At 55.7% G+C, this 23,193-nt stretch overlaps 3 protein-coding genes across 3 annotated transcripts; 1 reads left to right on the forward strand and 2 right to left on the reverse strand.

The window, feature by feature from the left end:
* Nucleotides 1-142: 142 nt before the first annotated feature.
* On the reverse strand, nt 143-4,732 carry LOC308606405 (chymotrypsinogen B-like; the record flags this gene model as incomplete). Its single annotated transcript, XM_081217242.1, has 7 exons — nt 143-1,111; nt 1,578-1,711; nt 2,563-2,743; nt 3,153-3,231; nt 3,613-3,692; nt 3,800-3,903; nt 4,681-4,732. 7 exons carry the CDS (start codon nt 4,730-4,732, stop codon nt 950-952), a joined length of 792 nt encoding a protein of 263 aa, XP_081073368.1. The 3' UTR covers nt 143-949.
* A 514-nt stretch (nt 4,733-5,246) lies between these two features.
* On the reverse strand, nt 5,247-8,327 carry LOC308605308 (chymotrypsinogen 2; the record flags this gene model as incomplete). The annotated part of the gene is made up of 7 exons (XM_081215198.1): nt 8,273-8,327; nt 7,413-7,516; nt 7,210-7,289; nt 6,789-6,867; nt 6,273-6,453; nt 6,061-6,194; nt 5,247-5,408 (listed from the first exon to the last, which is right to left on the reverse strand). The coding sequence occupies exons 1-7, from the start codon at nt 8,322-8,324 to the stop codon at nt 5,247-5,249; spliced, it is 792 nt and encodes a 263-aa protein (XP_081071324.1). The 5' UTR covers nt 8,325-8,327.
* Nucleotides 8,328-18,516: 10,189 nt separating this feature from the next.
* Nucleotides 18,517-22,932, forward strand: LOC308606073 (chymotrypsinogen B-like; the record flags this gene model as incomplete). The annotated part of the gene is given in 8 exon segments (XM_081216552.1): nt 18,517-18,568; nt 20,357-20,460; nt 20,583-20,662; nt 20,764-20,842; nt 21,099-21,279; nt 22,160-22,293; nt 22,764-22,799; nt 22,801-22,932. Coding segments are annotated over 8 exon segments (798 nt in total).
* Between the last annotated feature and the right edge of the window lie 261 nt (nt 22,933-23,193).

Consider the following 23,193-nt stretch of genomic DNA (forward strand, 5'->3'; position numbering starts at 1 on the left):
TCTCCTGAGGTGTGAGAGGCAAGAGGACCTGTGAGTGGGAGGGCAGGTGTTTGCCACTCTGGATGCCACAGGTGGAGTCACGGGTTGGGGAGATCTGTGGTGAGGCTGTGGGCAGCGCCTCAGGAGGGTGAGGAGAAGGTGGGTCCCTATAGAAGAAAACGACGGCTTGGGGAAGCGGGGCTGGGCCAGGAGCTGAGGTGGGGGGAGCCTGGGCAGCTGGAGTGAGGCTGAAGAGCAGCCGTCAGAATCCAGGGCTTGAGGCCAGAAAGGCTCAGCGTGAGCACAGTGGCCAAGGGTGCAGCCGCTGCCGAGGTTCAGTGAAAATCCAGCGTGGTCCCTGGGCAGGCAGCCGAGGCGAAGGCAGATGCAGGGTGATGTGCGGGTGGGAGCAGCTCCAGGAGCCAGTGAGCCCTGCTGGGGCCCCTGCATCCCGAGGCAGAGAGCACCCCGCTGGGGGCACCGCTGGGAGATACACTATTCCACGCAGAGAAACCTGCTTTCACAGGCCTTATCCAGAATGTAGCTCTTAGAAAGAAGCTCTTAATTTCAGCTTGTGGAACTTCTCCACAAGTGTCCCATTTGAATTACACGTGAACTTGGACTCCCAGTTGGGAGGTAGGGGACAGGAGGGGCCCTCACCCTGCGTCAGTGGTCCCCTTCCCGGAAGTCGGGGGTATGTCTGGCAGCCCAAGTAAGGTGAGGGCTCTGGGGGCCAGTGGTCCTGCTCCCAGCTCTCACCATTCTGCGTGTGAACTTGAGTCTCATTTCCCCCGTCTCTGTGAAGAAGGGAATAGGGCTGGGTATCTGCCAGCTCTCTCCGCTCTGAGCTCCAGAGGGGACCTCAGTGAAGGCAGCCATCCTCCCGCCCCGGCGAAGGCACAGAAGTGAAGAAGATGCAAGCAGTTTTATTTGGGTTTTACAAACATGGGGGCTGGGGCAGGGCAGAGGCTCAGTTGGCTTCCAGAACTTCGAGAACCCAGGGAATAAACTTGGTGACCCGGGTGTACACGCCTGGTGAGAACGGGCCACACCGGCCGCTACCCCAGGACACGATGCCCACCAGGGTCCAGGCTCCATCCTTTTGGCAGACCAGGGGGCCACCAGAGTCACCCTGCAGGAGGAGATAGGACTTGTGTTCAAGCCTGAAAGGGAGTACCAGGGCCCTGGTGTGCCCTGACCTGGCAAGTCCAGGGGGTGCAGACAAAGCACAGGTGGGGGCCCAGTGGTTGTGCACAAGAGACTCAGATCTGCTCAGATGGCAGCCCCAGCTCTGCCACCGACTCCTGGAGGGCCTGGGGCAGGTGGCTTATCCTCTCAGCCTCCCCATCATCTGTAAAATAGGCTGAAGCGTCCAGCTCATGGGGTTGGTGTGAGATTAAATACGCCTGGGAAGCCCCACACCACACCTGGCCAGAGCCGGCCCCCACCAGGGGCATCGGATAGGGCTGGTCCAGCCCTTCACTGGGGCACTGGGCAGGGCATGAAGTTAGGTCATGGCAGAGAGGAGTGGGCCTCCTGGCCTGGCCAGGGGAGGCGCGGTCAGTGAGGGCGGGCAGGGTGGCGGACCCAGGCCATACCATGCAGGAGGAGATGCCGCTGGCGCCCGCACAGATCATCACGTCGGTGATCTTGCTGCCCCAGTACTTCCTGCAGTCGGCGTTGGACACGATGGGCAGGGTCGCCTGCTGCAGCTTGTCGGGGGTCTTGAGAGCTGGAAGGACAGAGGGCGTGCAGTCAGGGCCCCTCATCCCACCAGCCCGCCCCTGGGGAGAAGAGACCAGGGGCCGCCTGAGCCCTGCCCTCCCCCTGCACGGTCCTAATCTTCTTCCATCGCGATGATCGTGGACACCTAGCTTCGAACCTTCCCTGACACCTTCAAAGAGTCCGGGACGCGGCTCCTCTGCGATTCCACACCAGGCAGCAGGGACTGTGCTTCCAGCAGTTGTTGCAGCAAGTCCCGCCTCGGAGCCCCGTGCACTCTGGGCCCTGCCGGCCACTGTGTGTGGGCGGAGGGGCCGTCCTTCCCCCCCGAGGGGGAAGGGGATGGACGTCCTTCTGACCGGGGACACTGGAGGGGACCCCCGAGGGAGCACCTCCCTCCTGCTGCCCTTTCCCGGCTGCTTCTGTCCTGTTACGGGACCAGCCGGTGGGCCGTGGCCGGGGCAGAACTCAGGACACCGAGGAAGAACTTGCGGGCGGTGGCGGGGGCGCGGGGCACCTGGGCGCTCAGGCCTCAACCCGACCAGGTCACTGGACTCCGGGCCCAGACTTCAGGGGCGCTGGACGCACCCGCCCTCCTCAGTCTGGAGGGAAATCGGGGCTGTCCCTCTCCTTGCAGGTGAGAGGGGGTGAGACTTGCTGGTACTTAGGTGTTTCTTCAGAAACTGTTTACGTATATATTATTAACCCTCATTTTTATTCATGTTTGGTAGGGTTTTCATTAAGAGGGTTTTAAGTAAAGAAATGGAAGATTTATTGACTGTTGCAATTTATGATTGTGTTTGGAAGTTAGACCAAAAAACAGAATGAGTCTCACTGCTGAAAAGTTCTCAGGGCACTCACCGTTGTACCGGGTCTTGCCCCAGCCCGTGGTGGCACACAGGGAGCCTGCAGGGAAGCTGGCGTTGGCGCTGGGCAGGCACACGGCAGACACGGTCCCGGAGAGGCTCGCGGGCGTGGCCAGCTTCAGCAGGGCGATGTCGTTTCGGACCGTGCGCAGGTCCCACAGGGGGTGTTCAAAGACCTGTGTGGAAAGGGTGGGGGCTGGGTGGGCCACAGAGGGAGGACTTGGGAGATTTTAGGGGCACACAGGCCTGCAGACTGGGAGGGGCCAGCGGTGCCAAAGGGGCCGGCTGTTGAGAAGGGAACCCAGATGAGGCTGAACAGACCAAATCTCTGGGGTGCTGGGGAGACGGCATGTGACGTATTTTGCGTTTTGCTACAGTGAGCAAAGCTTATAATCAGAAACAACCTTCAGTGTTTGTAAAGGAGCTTTATTATTTGGGAAAGAGAAGAAAGCTCAGACTGGAGAGGTGCCAGCGGGGTGAGGCCTGAGCCGCCGGCCGGGGTTGTCTGCCCGCTGCCCCCCTGCCCTCCTGCTCCTCTGTGCCCCAGGGGCCCGCCCTCCTGGCTGCCTGCCCGGCCGTCTGTACCTCAGCGATCCTCAGCACCTGGACAGCCTCCTCCTCGGAGCCGTGATCAGATACCCCGGCCACCACGAGGTGACTCTTCCTGGAGAGAAAGGAGGTGGCAGACGGAGCTCAGGCTCACGGCCGCCGCCTCAGGGGAGCGCCCGGAGAGCGTGCCAGGCAGGGTGGGCCCCGGCTGGGCCACTGAATCGTGTGGTGACCTTGGGGCCTCAGTTTCCCCATCTGTACAGTGAAGGCAGAGGCCCAGAGCAGCTGTCCCAGACCAGATGGGGTCTGGGGAGGTGGGGCGCTAGGGCTGGGGTTTTCTGCTGACTGTGGCTCTGCCTGCAGCCTGGGGACAGAGCGGCTTCTGCCAGACTCTTTCCCACTCGCTGGCAGCGCCCGGTTGGGGTTAGGGGCGAGTGAAGGTGGTCTCTTCAAGCAGTTGAGGTGGGGGCCCCTCCTGCCCCAGCCCAGGCCTCACCTGACCCCACAGTGGGCGGCGGTGACCACCCAGTCCTCACTGATGAGGGAGCCCCCGCAGAAGTGGAAGCCGGAGCTGGTCTGCGGAGACGGGGGAGGGAGAGTCAGCCTTGCCTCTCCTGCCTGACCCCTCCCTGGCTAACCTGCCCCTCCCCGTCTAACCTGCCCCTCCCCAGCTTCCCCCTTACCTGCAGGGACACCTGCCAGGGCCAGGAGCCGGGGACAGCGTCCTCCCCGTTGACGATCCTGGACAGGCCGCTCAGCACAGGGTCAATGGTGGGGACCCCGCAGCCTGAGGGGCAAGGACAGTGCGGCTGATCAGTGGGTGGTGCCCCAAGGGGGTCAGGGGAAGACTCAGCACTTCCAGGCCTCTGTGGCACCCTGGCACCCAGAGTTTTGTCCGCTGCAAGGAATTCAGCCCCCCACCGGTCCAGCTGACAGCTTCCCTTAGAAGGTGCCCTTGTGGATGGTCCCCGAGGCTGAGGGTATCTGGAGTTGGGGCCCAGGCTCCCCAGCCTGCTCTGTGCCCTGAGGGGAGTGTCCATCCCACTCTGAGCCCAGGATTCTGTCCTGGGGGCTGGGATGTCCTGCTTGAGTCCTGGGGGCTCTCATGGCCTCTGAGTCTGCAGGGGAAGGAGGTTTGGGTGAGGTTGTTACCCCAGTTGGGGTGGCACACACGCAGGAGGCTGTCCAGATCCAGAGGGTGGAGGTGCCGGGCAAGATGGATGGACCTCGGGGACGTTCTCGAGGCAGCATTCACACAGCTTGGTGGCACATTTGGAGGGTGGAGGAGCCCAGACCACCCCAGCTTCTGAGTGAACGGAGGAGACCAAACTAGGCAGGGCCCAAGGGACCTCCAGGCAGGGGAGGGGGCTCCAGGAGCGCCCAGTGCAGGAGTGGGGGGCTGGGCAGAGCAGCCCAAGGAGGCTCGGGGCAGCTGGAGGGGCAGGTGGCAGGGGTGTTAGAGGTACGAGGACTAGGGCCCTCCTGTTCCCTGCCTCTGGGTGGGGGGCCGGGGTGGGCGAGGCTCGGCCTGGGGCTGCTGGGCCTGCCTCAGCCTTGCACTTACCGAAGCTGCTGCCAAAGAGGAAGAAGCCAAGGACAACCCAGAGGAGGGCCATGGTATGTGACTCAGCAGGTGAGACGGGGTCTGCCCGAGGGACCGCCCAATATATTCCCTCAACCCACCAATCTTAGCCTGCCTCGCCATCCCCTCCTTATCGTGAGACCTTGGGCGGAGAAGCACCTGGCTCCAGCGCGGGTCTGAGCCCTTGGGGGCCACTCCTGGGAAGGTTTCCTGGAATCACAGGTGTGTGGCCAGGCCCTGGGCACACTGAGCCGGGGGTGGATGGTGAGGACCCCGAAGTTGGAGGTGGGAGCATGAGGTGAGAGGTGGGGGCCACGGTCCCCCTTTATCTGCCTGCGCCCTTCCTGGCCACTCTTGGGAGGTGGACTAAGGAGGGGCCCTCCTGGACACCCCCGGACACCTGGTTCAGTGAAGGTCCAAATCCAGGAGCAGAGTGAACTCTCAGAAGCCCCAAAACAGGTCACAGACACCATCAGCATGTCTTCCACTGGTTTATTGAGGCTTTGTGGAAGCAAGGTCAGCAGGGAGGCCAGGGTGAAGCCTGGTCGTCAGTTCGCTGCCAGGGTCTGCTGCACCCAGGGGATGAGTGCAGTGACGCGGGCATACACGCCGGGGCTGGAGACGGAGCAGGTGCCGCTGCCCCAGGACACGATGCCCACCAGGTTCCAGACTCCATCCTTCTGGCAGACCAGGGGGCCACCAGAGTCGCCCTGCAGGACAGGGAGGAGGGGGCTTGGATCTGGCAGCCCAGATGGCCTGGCCCAGAGGCCCCTGAACGTTGTTCCCAGAGCCCAGTCCCAGGCCTGATAGCCAGTAGAAGCTCAGAACATGCATATGACAAGGATTATGAAAGAAACCACAGCAGCTCCTGTGGTTTGTGCCCCTGGAAGTCTGGGCCGCCCCCTGGGGTGGGGTCCTAGAACAGAGGCTCAACAGAGCAGGTTTCATTGATAGGAGGAAAGCATGGGTGGTGCTGGCCGTGGGGCTACTGTGAGGGAGGAAGAGCTGCCAGACCCCTTCTGGAGCCCTGGGCCACCATGCTCTGCTGCCCAGGCTGTGCACTGCACAATTCCAGGAGGTGCCATTACTCAGACTTTGATATTAGTGGAATCTTGCAATATGGCGGCTCTGAGACCAGAGCCCCTTGCTCTGGCACCTCTCTGCTGAGGTCACTGATGACCCTCCAGGAGCCCTGTCTTCCCAACTACTCAGGCAGGAATGCACAGGGAAAGGGTGGCAGGCCCTAGAAAGAGGTCTGCCTGCTACTTCCATTTCCTCTCTCTTTGCCCGAGCCCTGGCCTGGGCTTTGGCCTGAACCCACCCCAGGCTGGGAGGGAAGGAAGGGAGCCTGGGAGGCCATACCATGCAGGAGGACACGCCGCTGGCGCCGGCGCAGATCATGCTCTTGGTGATCTTGTTGCCCCAGTATTTCTTGCATTCGGTGTTGGACAGGAGGGGCAGAGTTGCCTGCTGCAGCCTGTCGGGGGTGTCGGCATCTGGAAGGGCAGGGTGGGTGGTTAGTGACTGCTGCCCCCACCTCCCACCTGGCCAGCCAGTGGTCTCTCGTCACTCACTGGTGTGTTTGGTCAGGCCCCAGCCGGTTGTGACGCACAGCATCCCGGGGGGGAAGTAATCCCTAGCGCGGGGCAGGCACACGGCGGACACAGTCTTGGAGAAGCGTGCAGGCGTGGCCAGCTTCAGCAGGGTGATGTCGTTGCTGCTGGTGAACGGGTTGTACCTGGGGTTCTTGAAAACCTGTGGGGCAGGGCCAGACAGCTGCCTTTGGGGTCTGGGAAGAAGCCGACCGGGGCAGAACCTGGCGCCAGGCTACCCCTCACAGTGCTCCTCCGTGGACAATGGCCTGTTCAACTCGGCAGCTCCTTCCATGGCCCCAGGAGCCCGAGGCCCAGGCCCAAGGTGCAGACCTTCCCCTCATGGAGCCTTGCACACCCTGCTTTCTGCTTCGTCCCATTATGATGGGGTATTGGGGTGACCGGGAGGAGCTGGGGCCCTGGGGATTAGCCTGGGCTGCACACTCCCGAGGGTCCACCGTGCCTGGGGTCACACCTGGACCCCGGGGGCTGCCATACCTTGGCAATCTTCAACACCTGGATGTTCTCAGCGTCTGAGCCCTGGTCAAACTCCCCAGCCACAACCAGATGGGAGGTTCTGGAGAGGGCCGGAGAAAGGAGTGGTTCCTGACGTGAGGGGGGCATTTGGGGTGCAGGGTGCTTATGTGTGTGAGTGCACGCGTGTGCAGGCGTAATGCGCATGCGTGTCTTTGTGTGTCTGCACACACGGCTGTGGTGACGATCAGAGATGGAAGCTCAGAATCTCAACTGGGCCTACAGCCCGCCATGTGTTTTCCCAGGAACCCCTAGGACACTGGAAAGACCTGGGTTTGCTACACATTTCCAAATAAGAAACTGGGAAATGAAGGCGTTTAAGGGCAAGTCCTCAGTGCTGGAGGAAACCACCCCAAGGGGTTTCTTGGGGACCCCGGGCTCTCACCTGACACTGCAGTGGGCGGCGGTGGCCACCCAGTCCTTGCCGATGAGGGAGCCCCCGCAGAAGTGGAAGCCAGTGCTGTCCTGGAGGAAGATGGGGAGGGTCAGCCCCACCCAGACACCAGCAAAACCAGTCTGGGCAGCAGCCCCCAGCTGGGCTAATACCCCGGTGCATCCCCCTACTCGTGTGCAGAATTCCCCCCTCACCTGCAGGGACACCTGCCAGGGCCAGGAGCCGGGGACAGCGTCCTCCCCATTGACGATCCTGGACAGGCCGCTCAGCACAGGGTCGATGGCAGGGACCCCGCAGCCTGAGGGTGGAAGTATGGAGTGAGGGGCGGAGGCCAAGGTCCCACCCAGGACTCACCGCCCCAGGAATACTCCGGGGACAATTCAGGCTGACATGTGCTCCAGCCCAGACAAGCCCAACAGGCTGAGCTTGAGGGGGTGGCAGGGCCAAAGCCTGAGCTGGGAGGCCCTATCACTGCCTACCTTAACCACTCTGAGTCTCAGTTTTCCCACCAGCAAAATGGGGATCTTACAGTTGCTAACTTCACAGAGTTGGTATAATAAGGATGAAAGATGCTTTGCCTTAGCAGACAAAGCAGGCAAAGCAGGAACTCGCTCAGTTCCTGGCACACAGTGAACAAAAGTTTAAAAGGGCTGGTTCAAGGGCATGAAAGGGCTGACGGGGGCCAAGCCACACTTGCTCATCATCTGAGCCTGCTTGGGAGCCACCAACTATTCACAGAGCTTTCTGTCCCTCTGGAATTGCTGCCCCTCCTTGCACACGATGCGAGGCCCCAGGAAGGTCCACCTCCACCGCGGGGGCCTCACACTGGCTGGTCTGGTCCAGTCCTCCCAGCATTCTCATTGTAGAGATGGAGCTGGTGAGGCTCAGAGAGGGAGAAAGACTCGCTCAGGCTCACACCACCACGCACAACTGAACTGGGAGCAGGGACCCCACTGCTCCTTGCTGGCCTTGGGGTTGGTGGGGCCAGCACCCCTTCCAGCAGTTGGAGGAAGGGTAGACAGCCTTCCCGGCCTCTGCCTGTCCTGGTGCTCACCAAAGGCCGTGCCCAGGAGGGCGCAGCAGGAGAGGAGCCAGAGGAAGGTCATGGTTCCGCAGTCAGGGAGGTGTAGGCCGCCTGCCTGGAGGGCTCCCCATTATATCCCTGTGCACCAGGCTGTTATCTGAAGACCTTGAGGTGATAATCCCTTTCCTGGGCATGTGTCCCAGTGGGCAGGATATGCCAGAGCAGGGCTGGCATCAGGGCCTGGGATGGCAGCAGCTGGGGCCAGGATCTAGGGCAAAGTTGGGGCCAAACAAGGTGGCTCCCTACCCACAGCTAAGGGGAAGGGGACATTCAGGTTTCCTCCTCCAGGCCCTACCTCTAGAGGGGCCCTGCGGGCAGCAGCCAGGCCTGGGCCGGATTTGAGCCCCAGCCAATCCTCTCATGGTCTGGAGGACCTTGGACAAGTAATTTAGTTCGTCTGCAGTCGTTCAAAACCCCATGGGCAGTATGGTCAAGTAGGGGGAGGGGCAGGGACCAAAGCATGGTGAGGGCACAGGTGACCAGTGGGCTGAGGATGCTCCCCTAGTCTTAGGATGGCCAAGAAGGCTCAATGGCTCAGTTCAATATCAGTGGCAGTCACGTGGGCTGGTTCAGAGGGCAAGCTGCCTGCTGCCCGTTCACATGGAGCCAGGCCGCTCCACCCAGGCATCCTGCCCTTGGAATTGAGTACATGGCATTCAGGTGCAGGACTGGGCCCAGGGCCAGCCAGGGGGCCCCTGCTATCATCCCAGCAAGAGCTTCTGGAGGCTACACCAGGCAGGAAAGCAGGGAGCAAAGAGGCCTGTTTCGGGTGGGCAGCAGGGCCCTTTCCCAGCAACTGGGAAACTGGGGAGGGAGAAATGTGAAGGTGAGACTGCCAGGCACAGGGCAAGTACCCCAAAACACATAGGTAAAACGATATCTTATGGCTATTTTTAATTTCCATTGCATTGATGATTGTAGTGTGGTGGGTCACAGGTTTCAGCACAAAACAGCTGTGGGGCCTTGGGCAGGTTACCCTCGCTGATCCCATTTCTAAATATGTAAAATGGGGCTCCTTAGAGCAAGGGTCCCGCTTTATGAAAGGGCACAGTCCATACTGAGTGTGCTGGGACCAGGCCTAACACAGTCCACGCTGGTCAGACCTGGCACTTCTCCTCCTTGATTTGCCTGTGGGGTCCCTTTGTGCGTTCTAGAAGACTGCCAATGACAGGGAGGGATGGCCACAGTGCATTAGGTGGGAAAGGGCACGAAACAGGATGCAGAGTGTGGCCCCATCTGTATGAAACCCACCACTTGTGCAATTCCATCCATCCCATCAACCAGCGCTTACCAGGCCCCTGCTGGAACAGAACAAACAAAAGAAAGACTTACAAGCTTAGGTGGGAAAGGGGTGGGGAGTTTATGGAAAAGAGTTTAAAAAAAAAAGTAAAATATACATTACTACCAGCTAAGGAGTTATTATCATTGTTATTATTATTATTATTATTATTATTATTAATACCGAGGCAGGAGGGCCTCACTCCGAAGGGGACATTAAGTTGAGACCTAAGAGTTTGCCAAGCTATCTGGGTGCAGACGGTGTGCAGGGAGAGGGAACAGGGAGGGCAAAGGCCTGGTGGAGGGAGCCTGGGTGGCACCAAGAGCCGAGAGGACACGCGGCAGGGCGGAGAGGCCAAGGGGCCGACAGAGGAGGGCCCTGGTGAAGGTACAGGGCTGTCCTGAGTGGCTGCCAAGATGCGAGGTGGCAGCCGCCGGACCTGAGTGGGGGAGGGGCGTGGCCGGTGAGGGAGGGCACGCGGCGGCTCGAACCCACCCGTGGCTGTGGCCTTGGGAGCCGACAGCTGGTCCGGGTCCTGCCCGTCCAGCGCCCCCTGCTCATGGTTGCCAGAGACCTGGGAACTCGCGCAGCTGCGGGTGGGGGCGGGGAAGGCGGGCCCCGCAGGTGCTCGACTCCTGCTGGGGGCGGGGCCAAAGCTGACTGAGGCCGTGCGCGCGGACCTCCACCCGCCCCGCCCCCTCGCCTGGCGTATCGACCCGGGAGACTGCGCACTCCGCAGATTCCCCCGACCCCGAGGAAGAACGCGTAAGCTCAGAGTGTTAGGTGCCCCCCATTCTCCAAAACGCCGGGCCCTGAACTTCCTGCCTCTGGGCCTTTTCCCGCTCTGTTCCCTCCCTTTAGAAGGCCCACCGCCCTTCCGGCCCCGGCCCTGGCCGTGAGCTCCTCCTTGTATGCAGCAGTTCAGCCTTGGCTATGGCTGGCCAGCGGCAAAGCAGGCATCAGTCAGAGGCCATGGATGAGTCGATGGATCTCTGGACCCAGAAGTTGTTTAGCCAATCAAGTTTACAGTAAGGAGCATTTTCCTGGGTTCACTTTGTCGCTGATACTTTTCTCTCCCATCCTCGGGTTTGGAACCTTGCCTCATCTCTAGACTCCTGGAGCCCAGCCGTCTCTGCTCATGCAAACTCCCAGGGAGAAGGTACCGCCTTGTTCGCGGGTTGTCTGCCACGTCAGAAAACCTTCACTCTGCACCTGTTACCTCGTTGCAGGTATGTGGCGTCTAGTGTGTTTAATGGGCAGTGCTGAAATCAGCCCACGAACAGGTGTAAATCAAAGAAAGTCACTCAGGAGAAGACCCAATGCACGGGGACCCTCATGGGGTCTGCTCTCTCCCAGGCAGCCTGGGTTTGGGGAAAGAGCTTTGCTGGGGGCAGGGGGCCCTAATCCAATCCCTGCCCAGCCACCTCCTGGGATTTGGCCTTGGGGGCAGTGTTGTGTCAGGGTTCCAGGTCCTGACTGGGCGGCGGGGCAGTGCGCATGCGTCCCTCCAGGACCCGCATCTCTGAGACTGTGCCATCTTCTTCGAGGCAGGAACTCAGAAGTCAGTTTTCTTAGATGAAGGAGCTACTCCTCTTGAAGTCGTGCCACTGAGGGGGTCAAATCCCAACCCTCTGTTTCACTAAAAATAAGATATATTGAAGTATAATTTACACATGGTGAAATGCACAGATCTTAAGTGAAGAGATGGATAAATATATATATATATATATATATATTTTTTTTTTTTTTTTTTTTTTGCGGTACGCGGGCCTCTCACTGTTGTGGCCTCTCCTGTGGCACAGGCTCCGGACGCGCAGGTTCAGCGCAGGCTCAGCGGCCATGGCTCACGGGCCCAGCCACTCCGCGGCATGTGAGATCTTCCCGGACCGGGGCACGAACCCCTGTCCCCTGCATCGGCAGGCAGACTCTCAACCACTGCGCCACGAGGGAAGCCCGAGACGGATAAATTTTGACATACACATACCATAGTGTAACAAACGCCACAACCACGATATAAAATATCATCACCCCCACCATACAGTATGCTGTCTTTGTGTCTGGATTCTTTCACTCCACCAGATGGTTTTGTGATTCACTTGTATTCCTGCCTGTATCAGCAGTGTGTTCCTTCTTATTTCTGAGTGGTGTTTCACTTCATAAGCACACCACACTTTATGCACCCATTCTCCGGCTAGGACATTTGGGCTGTTACCCCTCCCCCACCCCACTCCCTTTTTGCTCCTTGTAATGAAGTGATTCTCAGCCCTAAACATAGGCAGGCAAGAAATGTAGATTTCTTTATTTTTCTATTAGAGAATGAAATTTGAATTTCGATCCTTTATTCTGCCAGGAGTCTCACTGGAGGGTCTAACAAAGAGACTGTTTCTAAAGGTGTGGCCAGGGCTTAGGGAAACCATAAGGAGGTGCAGGTCAGCTTAGGGCTAGGGTCAGTGGGCCTGGAAACGCAAGAGTGGTTACCTGGCCCCTGGGGAGGGCGATATGCAAGGGGGAGGCCGCCAACAGGAGCTTGGCCTTTGTGGAAATCAGTGAAGACCACCCAAATGAGAACGAGTAGAGGCTGTTCATTCAGAGCTTGCTATAGCCTGGGAGTCAGGCAGCATCACTTGTAGCATCACTTTTCCATTCCCACCAGTAATGTATGAGGATTCCAATTTCTCCACAGCCTTGCCAAAACTTATTTTCTATTAAAAAAATTATAGGTGTGGGGGATTCCCTGGTGGCGCAGTGGTTGAGAGTCCGCCTGCCGTTGCAGGGGACACGGGTTCGTGCCCCGGTCCGGGAAGATCCCACACGCTGCAGAGAGGCTAGGCCCGTGAGCCATGGCCACTGAGCCTGCGTGTCTGGAGCCTGTGCTCCGCAAGGGGAGAGGCCACAACAGTGAGAGGCTCGCGTACTGAAAAAAAAAAAGGTGTGAAGGGATATCTGTTTTTTTTTCAATTTTCAAAATTGTGCTAAAATACATATAATATAAAATTTACCATCTTAATCATTTTTAAGTGGACAGCTCGGAATGTACTAAGTGCATTCATATTGTTGTGCAACCATCACCGCCATCCATCTCCAGAACTCTTTTCTAATTGAAGTGCAGTTGATGTGCAATATTGTATGTTACAGGTGTACAATATAGTGATTCACAGTTTTTAAAGGTTATACTCCATTTATAGTTATTGTAAAATATTGGTTGTATTTCTCATGTTGTACAGTGTGTCCTTGTAGCTTTTTTGTGTTTTCTTCCCCCCAACCTCCCTGCCACGGCATGGGGGGAGGGTCTTAGTTCCCCTGACCAAGGATTGAACCTGTGCCCCCTGCAGTGGGAGCGAGGAGTCTTAACCACTGGACCACCAGGGAAGTCCCCCATGGAACTTGTTTTATACATAATAGCTTGTACCTCTTAATCCTCTACCCCTATATTGCCTCTCCCCCCAGAACTCTTCTCATCTTGCAAAACTGAAACTCTATATCCGTTAATCTATAACTCTCCTACCCCCAGCCCCAGGCAACTAGCATTGAATTGACTATCCTCAGTAACTGGTATAAGTGGGACCATACAGTATTTATCTTTTTGTGATTAGCTTATCTCACTTGGCATAATGTCCTCCAGGTTCATCCATGATGTAGCATATGTCAGAATTTTCTCTTTTTGGGTCTGAATAATACTCCATTGTTTATATATATACCACATTTGGTTTATTCATTCATTGGCCAATGGATACTTGGGTTGCTTCCTCGTTTTAGCTACTGTAAATAATACTGCTATAAATATGGGTGTACAAATATCTTTTTGTAATATTTATTTAATTTTTTAAGTGAAGTAGACTTGATTTACAGTGTTGTGTTAATTTTGCTGTACAGCAAAGCGACTCAGTTATACACATATGTACATTCTTTTTAAAAAAATTATTTATTTATTTATTTATTTATGGCCGCGCTGGGTCTTCGTTGCTGCGCATGGGCTTTCTCTAGTTGTGGCGAGCTGTGGCTGCTCTTCGTTGCAGTGCACAGGCTTCTCATTGTGGTGGCTTCTCTTGTTGCGGAGCATGGGCTCTAGGCGTGCGGACTTCAGTAGTTGTAGCACGCGGGCTCAGTAGCTGTGGCTTGCGGGCTCTAGAGCGCAGGCTCAGTAGTTGTGGCACACGGGCTTAGTTGATCCGCGGCATGTGGGATCTTCCCGGACCAGGGCTTGAACCCATGTCCCCTGCACTGGCAGGCGGATTCTTAACCACTGTGCCACCAGGGAAATCCCTATACATTCTTTTTTCATATTCTTTCCATTATGGTTTATCCCAGGATATTGAATATAGTTCCCTGTGTTGTACAGTAGGACCTTGTTGTTTATCCATTCTATATGTAATAGTTTGCATTTACTAACCCCAGACTCCCAGTCCATCCCTCCCCCATCCCCTCCCCCTCCCCCTTGGCAACCACAAGTCTGTTCTCTATGTCTGTGAGTCTGCTTCTCTTTTGTAGATAGGTTCATTTGTGGCATATTTTAGATTCCATGTATAAGTGATAGCATATGGTAGTTATTTGTCTTTCTCTTTCTGACTTATTTCACTTAGTATGATAATCTCTAGCTGCATCCATGTTGCTGCAAATGGCATTATTTTGTTCTTTTTTATGGCTGAGTAATATTCCATTGTATATACGTACCACATCTTCTTTATCCATTCATCTGTCAGTGGACATTTAGGTTGTTTCCATGTCTTGGCTATTGTGAATAGTGCTGCTATAAACATAGAGGTGTATATATCATTTTGAATTATAGTTTTGTCTGGATATATGCCCAGGAGTTGGATTGCTGGATCATATGGAAATTCTATTTTTAGTTTTCTGAGGAACCTCCATACTGTTTTTCATAGTGGCTGCACCAATTTACATTCTCACCAACAGTGTAGGAGGGTTCCCTTTTCTCTACACCCTCTCCAGCATTTGTTATTTGTAGACTTTTTAATGATGGCCATTCTGACCAGTGTGAGGTGGTACCTCATTGTAGTTTTGATTTGCATTTCTCTAATAATTATCGATGTTGTGCATCTTTTCATATGCCTATTGGCCATCTGGATGTCTTCTTTGGAGAAATGTCTCCCCCCAGCCCCAGGCAACTAGCACTGAATTTGGCTATTCTAAGTACCTGGTGTAAGTGGGATCATACAGTATTTGATTTTTTGTGATTAGCTTATTTCACTTGGCATAATGTCCTCCAGGTTCATCCATGATGTAGCATATGTCAGAATTTTCTTCCTTTTTGGGTCTGAATAATATTCCATTGTGTGTGTGTGTGTGTGTGTTCATATATATATATATATATATATATATATATATATATATATACCCCATTTTGTTTATTCATTCATCCATCAATGGACACTTGGGTTGCTTCCATGTTTTAGCCACTGTAAATAGTGTTGCTATGAACATGGGGGTACAAATATCATTTTGAGACCCTGCTTTTAATTCTTTTGAGTATATACCCAGAAGTGGGATTGTGGGATCATATGGTAAATCTATTTTTAATTTGTTGAGGAATTACCATATTGTTTTCCACAGTGGCTGTACCATTTTACATTCTCATCAATAGTGCACAAGGGTTCCAATATCTCCACTCCAGTTCTTACTAATTTCTGTTTTTTGTTGTTGTTGTTTATATTAGCCATCCTAATGAGTGTGAATTGATACCTCGCTGTGGTTTTGATTTGCATTTCCCTAAAGACTGGTGATTTTGATCACTTTTTTATGTGCTCATTGGCCATCTGTGTGACTCCTCAATATCTATGATCACCACTGATGCTGTAGGAACTGAGTACCCCAGCCACATGACCGCCAGGGCCTGTTTCCACCTGCACTTCAGCCTCTGCCGCCTCCCGTGTTAATTTGAGTAATTGTGATGCCACTGCATGCCATGGGCCACCAGGTCTCATCCTCCCTGGCAAAGTTGTCCATGGACCACTCCAGTGTGTGAGCTAACCAATCCCAGAATCCCGTGTTCAGTGGTCCCGGGGCCACGGTTACTGTATCAGTCATGGTCGTGCCTGAGAAAAGGTGGCACGTTCAAACTGGGTTATTTGAGGAAAGTTTGAAAAAAGGGAATTTTTACAAAGGTGTGGGCAGGGCTTAGGGAACCAACAAAGGATAGTGAGGTGCACAGGGTTCTAGCAACAATGGGGACACACCTAGAGCTGAAGGGACACAGCGGGAGCAGTTGTGGAACCCAGAAAGGGTGGCTGTGCAGACAGGGCCACCTGAAAGGAGCCGAGCCGTCCATGGCCTCTGCAGAGGGAGACAGCCAGCCCACAGCAGCCTCCCAGGGAGGGAACCCAGAGAATAAATACCCGACTTCTCTCTCCTCCCCCGTCTCCGGCTCTGACCCCAACAGGAAGCCTGAGAGCCTGGAAGCTGTTCTGCAGTCTTGTCCCTGAGGGTCAGTCTTGCTGTAGGCCAGCAAGGTGGAGAAGGATGGAGAGTGGATCTGAAGGGGAAAATGGAAGACATCCACAACCATTCTTACAGCTATTCTGTATCACTTAAGATGCTGCTAGTAATAGAACAGGTGGCTAACAGTGGCTAAGCAACAGTGGTTTGCTTTCCTCACACAGCAGGGATCTGGAGGTGTGCAGTTGTAGGCTTTTGCTCAGCACTGGGCGATGGTGTGGTCCTGGTCAGGGTCTTTCTTCTCTGGTCTCAAGATGGTGGCCAAGGAGCCAAGCACCACATCCTTTCAGGACTCAGCCAAGGTGCAGGAGGAGAAGGGCTGGGTTTCTCCTCACCTCTTTGCCTCCACGGGATTATGTTCATCAGAGCTCTCCCCCCGCCGCCCCCAGAGCTGGGGTGGGTTGACCCTCCAGGGGAACCCTCCACAAGGACGAGAAAGGGGAGATGGCTTTAGGTGAGTGGCAAAGGCTGTCCCTCCTTGTGACAGGACGGTCACCCTGCTCCCAGGGAGTACTCACCTCATGGTCTGGTTTGAACGAGGGGATGGGTGGGGCAAAAAGGGATCGTTCAAAGTAAAAAACACACCAGCAAATGTGCACAAATCTCTGTGGGCCAGGGAAACGCTCCCTCCCCTGTGATATACCCTCCAAGGCCATATCCCTCCTGTATTCTACCCCGCCAAGAGTTTACTTTCCCAACAGACCTCAAGGGCCAGTGACCTCGGGCTGCTTCCGTTTTCTGCTCTGGAAAAGTCCCCGAGGCAAGGAAAATACAAATGTCTTTTCTACCTGCTTGAAATGAGTGAAGGAAAAACAAAACAAAACAGCAAATGTTAATATTTACATAAATTACCTTGGCCTGGAATTCAATATGGATTCCTTATGCTCAAAGCCAGGGCTGACATCCCTGGCCTGAACCCAGTCTGTTAAAATATCAAAAAGCTTCAGACCCAGTTACCAAGCAGCTGCTGGCCCCAGTCTGTTTGCCCCCTGAAATTTGGCTGTCTCCGCCCTCCCCCAGAGAACAGCGTTCAGGGCCTCCGCGGGCCAGTCCCTGCCCAAGCCACTGTTTTCCCAGGTCAGAGCTTCTGCTCAACAGTGGTTAAATAGTTTGAACATCCCCCTGCAGAGAACACACGACTCTAAAACAAAATTAAATTTACAACTCAAAACTAAAGTTACAACTCAGAGACAAAACTTCAAAACTAATCAAGTCCAAATCAAGATCTGTGACATTGTCCCGCTTGCTCTGATCCACTTCTCCCTAGATGACCATGGCCCTGTGGCCCTGGAGGCCTTGGAAGTAGATGCAGTTCACCCAGTCAGCACATTTTCCTTCTCAAACTGGCTCAGCGGTGAGGCCCAGGCTGGATTGTCCAGAGCAGCAGCTTTCCGGACCCTCTCCAGGTTTCTCAGACTCACCGTGTTCTTTTCTTGTTTGTTTCATGTCTGTGTCTCTCACTGGGGTCTTGGACCCATGAGGGCAGGGGTGCCCTGTGCTCTGTTCCTGTGGGTGCTCCAGTGTCCAGATCAGGCGCTGTCCCAGGGGAGAGAAGGAACTTGTGCCCATGGCGCTGAGAAGTCTCCTGGCCTCCACTTACGACAAACGCATCACCAGTGTATTACCTACATCTGTCCTCTTCTCATTGTTCTGTGACAGTTAAAATCGTTTTTCTGTTTTCTCCATGTGTCATTTGATGGTGTGAAATCAAAGCCCCATTTTATATGAAACTCAAGCGTTATGCAATGACCAGTTCCTTAAGTTGAGAATTATCACAGGAGAAGAGAATTCGGTTGAGCTCAGCGGCAGATAAGGGACAGCCAGTCAGCATGTTTGCCAGCCTGTGACCCGCCCACAGCCACCGATGGGGGCGATTCCTTCATGCCTACATGTGTCCTCATGCAGGCTCTGAAGCTGCTTGGCTGGGCTGGTTTCAAGGGGACCCTCTGGATGACACAGCATTTCTGTATGATACTACACTTTAAAAAAGATTATTTATTTAATTATTTATTTATTTGCCGCGCCGCGAGGCATGTAGGATCACAGAGTGTGGGATCTTAGCTCCCCGACCAGGGATCGAACCCGTGCCCCCTGCAGTGGAAGCACGGAGTCCTAACCACTGGGCCGCCAGGGAAGTCCCAACCCGAGTCTCACATTGAAAACCCTCTTCTCTGATAACGTGAGGCCCCCAGTGATGACCAGCTGGGATTCTTTGGACCCCACGGTGGGGTTGCCTAAGGTTCCTGGGTGACATTGTGCCAGGGCAGCTGCCCTTTTCCCAGGGGCTGGATGTCCCCGGCTGAGAGCCAATACAGGCTTCGAGGGGGGCTCGGTTCCCCCCCGCCGTCCTGCTTATTGCCCAAGGTTCCTGGATAACAGGAGGGTGGCTCTCAGGCATCTCTGGCTGGGCTGGGCCTGTGGGGTCCCAGGGGGTGTAAAAGGAGCCACTGGGGCAGGTGCCCCATATCTCCCTGACTGTAGCAGCATGGCCTTTCTCTGGCTCCTCCCCTGCTTCGCCCTCGTGGGGGCCACCTTCGGTGAGCGCTGGGGCTAGGGGTGCCAGCCAGGTCTGGGAGGGGGCTGAGGAGTAGTTCCCTGAGCCCCTAATGGCACCGCAGAGAGGCCCCATCAGAGGCTGGAGGGGCTCTGTCTGGAGCAACCTGGGGGCCTGGCCAAGAGGGAGATCTGAGCCCCCTTCCCTGCTCCCTTGGGCCTCACACCCTGACAGGCAATGGAGCCTGCAGGGAGGAGAGGGGTCCTTCTGGAGCTTTCTGAGCCCTCACACCCTGCACTGGAAGGGTGGAAAAGGCCAGTCTGGGCCGCACTGAGATCTGAGGCCCCAGAAGTGGCTCAAGTTGGGGAGCTGTGGGCAGAGAAGGGTATGGTAGCAAGAGCCCTCCCACGGCCTCCACCTGGGGTTTTTATTTACTGTTCTGGGCACTTGCTAAGCGTTTCATTTTCTATTAAAAAAAGATGAAATAGTGAAAAATACAAAAAATAATATGACATCCATGTACCTTCCATTGGGATTTAGCAAATGTTATCTTTTTCCAGATTTGCTTCAGGTGTTTCTTTTTAAAACATAAAACAGATTCAGCTGAAGTCCCCTCTCCTCCTCGGAAGGTGATCCCTATTCTGAGCTCACTGTGTATCATTTCTGTGTGGGATTTTACAAATTTACTACACATTCATAAATCCATAAACACAGTATAACATTTGTAAAAACTTACATGAACTGTATTATCCACTACATCAGGTTTATAACATGCCTTTTCCCACCCGGGTGGTTTTAGATTTATCCCAGTTAATATGATGACCCAGCTCGTTCACTTTAATCTCTGTAAAACACTCAGCTGTGTGAATACATCACAGCTGATATTCTAATCTTCTTGCTATTACAAAAAAATGGATTATGTTGATGACATATGTTTTGGTGATAACAAAACAGTGAGTGGCTGGTGCATCCCCCTCTCCCCACGGGCAGGATGCCGGTCTGGGCATGCAGCAAGGCCTACATGACCCCCGGGTGGCCTGGCTGTTCGTAAGGGCTGTACCTGCCCAACTTTCCTTACTGTCGCCAAATTGTAAAACCTGTATACAGGTGCCGAGAACTCACCTGGTCCTGACACAGCACATGCGTCAGGGACACATTAAGTACACCTGACTTTTCTCATTGTTTTGTGACAATTCAGGTCCTTTGTTTTCAGTTTCCTCAATGTGTCCTTTTACAGCATGGAATCAAAGTCCCGCTTTATTAAATAATTGACTAAAACTTCATACAATGAAGAGATCCTGAAATCTCTGGGACTAGTGAATTCAGTGTAAAACATACTCCCGTCGCCTGTCAGAATTCTGGGTTCCCCAGGGGCTGGGGTTATCAGATTTTAATTCCACCCCCCAGGCCCCACCAATCTAATGGGTGAGCTTTGACTTGTGAGGTGAGATTGTTTGCTCCCCAGTTTACTGAGGAAAATGAGCATCAGGGATTCAGTGACTGGTCTGAGGCTTCACAGCAAGGAAGGGTGGGCCTAGGAGTCCAGGCAGGACAGTCCGATTTCTCAGCCTGTTTTCTGCTCTTTCAGGCGGGGTGGCCCTGGGTGGGAGCAGCCCTGTTCCTCTGCATCCCTGGATGGGCCACTGGGGTCAGCAGGCTGTATGTAGGGATCCTTGAGCCCACGGGTGGAAGGCACCAGGGGAAGTTTTTTGGAGGAGGGGGGAGTGTGGCAGAGGGTCCTGAGTCAGCCTGGGCAGCTGAGCTACAAACCAGGATTTCTGCAGACTGGCTCCAGGGTCTCAAACCTTCCCCGTCCCCTCGCCCTCCTCAGGCTGCGGGGTCCCTGCCATCGACCCTGTGCTGAGTGGCCTGTCCAGGATTGTCAACGGGGAGGATGCTGTCCCCAGCTCCTGGCCCTGGCAGGTGTCCCTGAAGGTGAGGGGGGAATTCTGCACATGAGTGGGAGGATGCACTGGGGTATCAGCCCAGCTGGGGGCTGCTGCCCAGATTGGTTTTGCTGGTGTCCGGGCGGGGCTGACCCTCCGATCTTCCTCTAGGACAGCACTGGCTTCCACTTCTGCGGGGGCTCCCTCATCAGTGAGGACTGGGTTGTCACCGCCGCCCACTGCGGGGTCAAGTGAGGGCTCGGGCTCAGGGTTCTGCTTTGGGCTCCAGTCTGGGGTGGGGGAGGAGAGTAGGGCACATTCTCAGTCCTCAACCCCCATGTGATTCCCCCAGAACCTCTGACCTGGTGGTGGCCAGGGAGTTTGACCAGGGCTCAGACGCCGAGAACATCCAGGTCCTGAAGATTGCCAAGGTACGCCCAGGCCCCGCTGGGCCGGCCCGGGATCAGTCACGGGGCTGCAGGCAGGAGCAGGGGGACGAAGACCCTTCGGCCGCTTGAGAGACAGGAGCCAAGGGCTGATGAGGCCAGTCTCAGGATTCTCATTCTGGGCTCCAGTGGGTCTGTTTCCGCTGAATGGATCGCCAGGAAAGGAGCCGGTCTCCTTGAAACTTGCAGATCCCCGACTTAACACAGGGCCTTACCTCGTCTTTCTGGGCCCCACCCGCAGGTTTTCAAGAACCCCAAGTTCAGCATGCTCACTGTCCGAAACGACATCGCCGTGCTGAAGCTGGCCGCGCCCGCGCGCTTCTCCGAGACCGTGTCCGCTGTGTGCCTGCCCAGCGCCAACGACGACTTCCCCGCCGGGACGCTGTGCGCCACCACGGGCTGGGGCAAGACCAAGTACAACGGTGAGCGGGCTGTGGCCTTTCCATCCACGAGGCGTGTCCGGGGTAGGGGCTGCCTGAGCTGCGGGAGTCTCCAGGTGGGACACGTATGGCTCTTTTTAAAATGTTTTGGTCTAAATTCCTATACAGTCATCAATCTTTCCATTTCTTTATTTAAAATGCTCTTAATTAAAAGCCTACCAGACATGAATAAAAATGAGGGTTAATAATATATACGTAAACAGTTTCTGAAGAAACATGTAAGTACCAGCAAGTCTCCCCACCTCTCACCTGCAAGGAGAGGGACAGCCCCGATTTCCCTCCAGACTGAGGGCGGTGCATCCAGCACCCCTGAAGTCTGGGCCCAGAGTCCAGTGACCTGGTCGGGTTCGGGCCTGAGCGCCCAGGTGCCCCCCCCCCCCGCAGGTTCTTCCTCGGTGTCCTGAGTTCTTCTGACCCAGCCACGGCCCACCGGCTGGTCCCGTAACAGGACAGAAGCAGCCGGGAAAGGGCAGCAGGAGAGAGGTGCTCCCTCGGGGGTCCCCTCCAGTGTCCCCGGTCAGAAGGACGTCCATCCCCTTCCCTGGGGGGGAAGGACAGCCCCTCCGCCCACACACAGTGGCCGGCAGGACCCAGAGCGCACGGGGCTCCGAGGCGGGACTTGCTGCAACAACTGCTGGAAGCACAGTCCCCGCTGCCTGGTGTGGAATCGCAGAGGAGCCGCGTCCCGGACTCTTTGAAGGTGTCAGGGAAGGTTCGAAGCTCGGTGTCCACAATCATCACGATGGAGGAAGACTAGGACCGTGCAGGGGGAGGGCAGGGCTCAGGCGGCCCCTGGTCTCTTCTCCCCAGGGGCGGGCTGGTGGGATGAGGGGCCCTGACCGCACGCCCTCTGTCCTTCCAGCTCTCAAGACCCCCGACAAGCTGCAGCAGGCGACCCTGCCCATCGTGTCCAACGCCGACTGCAGGAAGTACTGGGGCAGCAAGATCACCGACGTGATGATCTGTGCGGGCGCCAGCAGCGTCTCCTCCTGCATGGTATGGCCTGGGTCCGCCACCCTGCCCGCCTTCACTGACCGTGCCTCCCCTGGCCAGGCCAGGAGGCCCACTCCTCTCTGCCATGACCTGTCTAACTTCATGCCCTGCCTAGTGCCCCAGTGAAGGGCTGGACCAGCCCTATCAGATGCCCCTGGTGAGGGCCGGCTCTGGCCAGGTGTGGTGTGGGGCTTCCCAGGCGTATTTAATCTCACACCAACCCCACGAGCTGGACGCTTCAGCCTATTTTACAGATGATGGGGAGGCTGAGAGGATAAGCCACCTGCCCCAGGCCCTCCAGGAGTCGGTGGCAGAGCTGGGGCTGCCATCTGAGCAGATCTGAGTCTCTTGTGCACAACCACTGGGCCCCCACTTGTGCTTTGTCTGCACCCCCTGGACTTGCCAGGTCAGGGCACACCAGGGCCCTGGTACTCCCTTTCAGGCTTGAACACAAGTCCTATCTCCTCCTGCAGGGTGACTCTGGTGGCCCCCTGGTCTGCCAGAAGGATGGAGCCTGGAGCCTGGACCCTGGTGGGCATCGTGTCCTGGGGCAGTGGCACTTGTTCCATATCAACACCTGCTGTGTACACCCATGTTACTGCACTCATCCCCTGGGTGCAGCAGATCCTGGCCACCAACTGAGCCCAGGGCTCCTGCCATCCCAACCCTGAGAGTCCCCAGTAAAAGCATCTGTCTGCACATGTCTCACTGTGTGGCCTGGGCGACGTGGGGCTGCAGTGGTCCCCGTCACCCACTAAGGGGAGGTGTTACTGCTCCCTTTCCAGGCCGCCAGTACCCCAGCAACCCCCCTCTCAGGAAGCTGAGTCTTTGTATCTCTTCCTCCCTGCTCAGAACTCCATCCTGGGGTAGAGCCCAGGGACTAATTGCTGGAGCCAGCTTGGT

The sequence above is a fragment of the Mesoplodon bidens genome, assembly GCF_964165515.1.
Source record: "Mesoplodon bidens genome assembly, chromosome: 18".
Classification (NCBI taxonomy): Eukaryota; Metazoa; Chordata; class Mammalia; order Artiodactyla; family Ziphiidae; genus Mesoplodon; species Mesoplodon bidens.